The 4527-nt window shown below is 45.6% G+C and overlaps 1 protein-coding gene across 1 annotated transcript in view; it reads left to right on the top strand.

Annotated features, from left to right (window-relative positions):
• Pawr (pro-apoptotic WT1 regulator) overlaps positions 1 to 4527 on the top strand; it is an 85208-nt gene that overhangs the window by 64380 nt on the left and 16301 nt on the right. Inside the window, exon 4 of the mRNA XM_005358086.3 lies at positions 420 to 454. Within this exon, the coding sequence (XP_005358143.1) occupies positions 420 to 454 (35 nt within the window). The remainder of the gene's footprint in view (positions 1 to 419; positions 455 to 4527) is intronic.

Below are 4527 nucleotides of genomic sequence, written 5' to 3'. Positions count from 1 at the left end.
GGGAGGGAGGGAAGGAAGGAAGGAAGGAAGGAAGGAAGGAAGGAAGGAAGGAAGGAAGGAAGGAAAGGAAGGGGAGGGAGGGAGGGAGGGAGGAAGAGAAAAGTTTAACAATTTTTTTTGAATACTCATGCTATACCCCATATTTTTTTTAAAAGTGTTTTGGGCTGGAGAGATGGCTTAGCCCTTAAAGGCTAGGCTCCCACCCAAAATCTTTCCGTATTTAAAACATGGTTGTCTTGGGCTGAAAAGCTAGATTCAGGTTCTTTCTGTTTGATCAGCCGTGTGGCGTGTTCCTAAGCACAAGCGCGACTGCTCGACACGGTTCTCCCGGTTCTCCCGCAGCTGCTCTTCTGTTGTTCCGCGATCTGTCGTTGGGTCCTGACGCGCACACAGCTGACTTCTCCTCTTTTCCTTTGCAGGACCCGTCAAGAACAGTTCCGGGCAGATACAAGAGGTAAGAGTCTTGACTTTGTATCTTACAGGCTTGAGGCCTGTCTTGATGCTGACTCAACTCACAAGGACTGCATTGAGTCACTGTCTTCAAAAGCAAAAAACCAAAACCTGGATATTGTGTTTTTTTAAAAAGAAATTCCCTTGTAGACAAAAGTCTAGTCTCGGTCAGCCCCGGCTTGTTTCTGACCTATCCCAGAGCCTTGGAAAGCATGTGAATCTTCATGCGATTGACATAGAAACTTAGAATTGGTTTTCCTTTGTGCAGTTACACACTGACAATACGAAGAGACCACGTGCGATGCCATAATGCCATAAACTCATTGGCTTAAACAAGAAAACCGCGGAGCCTGCCGGCGCGGTGGTGGTGGCAGCAGCAGTGACAATGGCGTTGGCGGCAGTGGTTTATGCTGGGGAATGGTTTGCTCTTGGTCTTCTTCCTGTGCTGGAGTCAAATTCTCTGTCCTTATATGGGCACTGACTACAGTGTGAAGGTGTCCACCCCCATGACCCCGTGACCCTAATTATTCCCCAGAGGCGTCCTTTCCACAGCTGTCACATGGGCAGTCAGGGCTTCTGTGCCTGTTGGAGGCCCTGAATCCCGTCACCTTCTTCCCTGTGGGGGCCACAGAGGCTGCAGAGTAGACTCTCCTGTGCCTCTCATAGTTGGCTTATGTGGTAGATACAATATCTGCTGGCATTTTATAGATAAAGGAAGGGGGGGGTCTATAAAGTAGAAGACGTTCCTCAGAACACAAGCCAAGCTGATAGCATATATCAGATTTGAGTTCAGGAGGTCTCACTCCAGCTCATACACTTACTAAATACAAAAGATCATCTGTCGAGACAGACACACGTAAAACCTTTGCTTTTGTCTGTTCATATGTTAAAGTGCAAGACATTTGCTAATAAGAACTCTCAGTTTTATTACCAAGCAAGCACAGTAAAATGTGATTGTGTTTTTACCTTTGGTGCGATCTGTGAGAAGGGGAGGGACAAGAGGCCCGGTGTGGCAGGAGTTGAATTAGCACACCCCAACATCCGTGACCCACGGGAAGCACTCAGTGTTTGCTGTTGCTTTTATTTTCATGTCTGCATGTGCCTATAATGAAACATGCTCCTTTAATATGGAGCTGAGTAGTTTTTATTTACCATGACTAGGTTAATCCAAACAGAATAAATTTTCTTTTGCCAGAAACCATGGCCAAGTGGCTTTGACCTGAACCATTCACAGACATATTTTCAGAAAAAGAAAAATTGCCATCATTGTTTTGTTTGTTTGGAAAACAAAGATAAAATGGGATAGCTTATCAACTGTGTTATAAATATGTAATTCTAAACAAAATTTAAATTATAAATGGCACTTTTATATTTGTGTTCTTGAATCAGATTCAGTGAGGGAGGGAATACTTAATTTCCCCTCGTCCCCGTATAAATTCTCTTCACGGGGCTGGAGAGATGGCCCACAGTTGAGAGTGAGGACTGCTTTTGCAAAGGATCAGAGTTCAGTTCCTAGCACCACATCAGGGGGCTCACAACTGCTGGTAGCTCTAGCTCTGTCACCCTCTTGTGGCCTCTCGGGGTACTGCACTTATGCATGCACACACATACACACAGACAGATAGAGACACACACACAATACAGATGCACAAACATACAAATAACACAGATGCACACACAGAGACATACAACATGGATACACAAACTCAACACAGAATGACACAGAGACACATACAACGCAGACACACACAGATAAAGACAGACACACAGTAACAACAATAAACCATCCTCTTCAATGCTGTTATCAAATCATTGTGTTAAATTAGTAAGAAATCATTTCTCGTGGTGTGTATTTTTAAGGTTTGAAACCATTATTTTCTGTGTGACATGTTCATCCGCCTACACTCTTATTTTTGTGACCTAAAGTATGTGATTTGTTACTTTTCAGCTTTCAAAGGTTTAGCCCTGTGTAGCATTACTAAGAATCCTTTTAAATAACCAAAGGACGAGAATGGCGAGTTTGAGGCCAGCCTGAGCCCTTTAGTGAGAACCCTCTTAAATGAGTCAATAATGAAATTTAAATTTGTAGTAATTTTTCACTGAGGTATAGTGACTACTTTCATAATGGTCTAAGAAGCGCAGTGTACAGCTAAGAGTATATATCTGAAATTAACCACTCTTTAGCTCCCAGGACTATCTGTCATCGTCTGTCAGCAGGTCATTACCTCACTAATCTGTCAGCAAGTTGTAGCAGCGATCAGAGAACGGGAGTCTCCTAACGAGGGTGTCTCCTGACAAATGGGGATGACAGAAGTGAGCAATGGCCTGAGAGATAAAACACTGCCATCACGTTAGACGGTCTTTTCCGTAAACCAAGTGACTTGTACGGACGCACAGTCGGCTGTGACGCGGGAAAGTCTCCTGGGGTTTCCAGTCTCTGGCCCCGCGTGCTCTTCTCTCTCACTGCTTGCCCGCCCCTTGTCTCCTCCGAATGTTGAGAATGCAGGTTTTTAGCTCCATGAAGCTTCGGGCTGGCCATGCGGCACCTGGACTCCGGTTTGTTCATCTAGAAATTCCTGTACACGCCCGCTAGCTTTTCATTTTAAGTTTCACGTGTGGAGAGGAAGGCTGTGACATTCCTGATACTCAGTTTGGGGAAGATGGGACAATGGCCGGCGTTTGTGGGTTTTTGTTTTCCCAGTGTTCGATGCTGTCAGTAGAGTCTTTACTTGGTTAGGTTTCTAGTGCCTTGTTAAATTGGAGAAGAGAATGCAGGTCCTTAAGGCCTTGGCAAGGGGCTTTCTAGGTTGTATCGGGCTGCTTGCAGTTGAACGTGGAATTCAGTCAACAGGTAGTAAAGCTTTCCTCTTTCACTGTTGTAGTGACTCCCTGGGTGTTCAGAGCATGTTTGGTTCAGTATTAGCTGTTTACTAGTAAATAATTCTTTTAGGATGGCGGGGGGTGGGGAGGTTCGAGACAGGCTATCTCTGTTATAGTTGAGGCTGTCCTGGAACTCCGGTATAGCCGTGACTGTCCTGAAACTCCCTTTGTAGACACAGGTTGGCCTCAAACTCACAGAGATTCCCCTGCTTTTCTTGCCTCCCATGTGCTGGGATTAAAGGGGCGTGTCACTACCACCCAGCTAATAAATAATTCTTAACACTTTTCATATGCAAGTTACGTAATTAGGTGTACCAGTGTGTAAGGCCCCTGCATGCCTGTTATCCAGTCAGCCTGGTAACAACCCAAGGGGCTTTTTACCTGTAGAGAAAAGGGCTTCAGTTCAGTGACCTTTCCTTAAGTCATTTTCTCTCTCTCTCTTTTTTTTTAAGGTATGATAACAGGAATCAATCATTTTTTTAAAGAAAGATTTATTTATTTATTATGTATACAGTGTTCTGTCTGTCTGCTTGCTGGCCAGAAGAAGGCACCAGATCTCATTACAGATGGCTGTGGGCCACCATGTGGTTGCTGGGAATTGCACTCAGGAGCTCTGGAAGAGCAGTCAGTGCTCTTGACCTTTGAGCCATCTCTCCAGCCCAAGTCATTTTCTCTTTGACCAGAAATCGTGCTGTAAGAGAAAGCCCGCAGGCCTCACCCACCACGTCTGTAGTTAACGTAACTTTATCATTACTTTCCTTCTCTTACCGTTTTCTCCAGCTTCTGAGAATGTAGGTGCTGATCCTCACACGCGACTGTTTCAGGCTTTAATTAATTAATGTGCTCTTGCTTGTGTGCATATGTGAGGGGAGCGTGGCTGGGTGCGTGTGCCAGCACGAGCCTAGGAAGGTCAGAGGGCATCTCTGTAGAGTTGCCTCTCCTTCTACCTCTCCGTGGGTTCCAGGGGTTAGAGCCAGGCGGCCAGGAGGCTGCAGCATCACAGTGCGAGCAACTTCCCGGAGAGTCCTCTTCCCAACCCTCTCTGGGATGCTGGGGTGGAACTTGGCTCCCAGGTTTGTACAGTGAGAGGCTTTTGCCCATGGAGCCCTCTTTTCTGCCTTTTAAAAGCAGTGTGGACTTTTAATGGGAATGTGACCAGTGCAGAAAACTGGCATTGATAAAACCTAATCCTGGGGC

This window comes from Microtus ochrogaster, chromosome 24 (genome assembly GCF_000317375.1).
Source record: "Microtus ochrogaster isolate Prairie Vole_2 chromosome 24, MicOch1.0, whole genome shotgun sequence".
Lineage (NCBI taxonomy): Eukaryota > Metazoa > Chordata > Mammalia > Rodentia > Cricetidae > Microtus > Microtus ochrogaster.
Note: the sequence above shows the minus strand (reverse complement) of the source record. Positions and strands in the feature narration are given on the sequence as shown.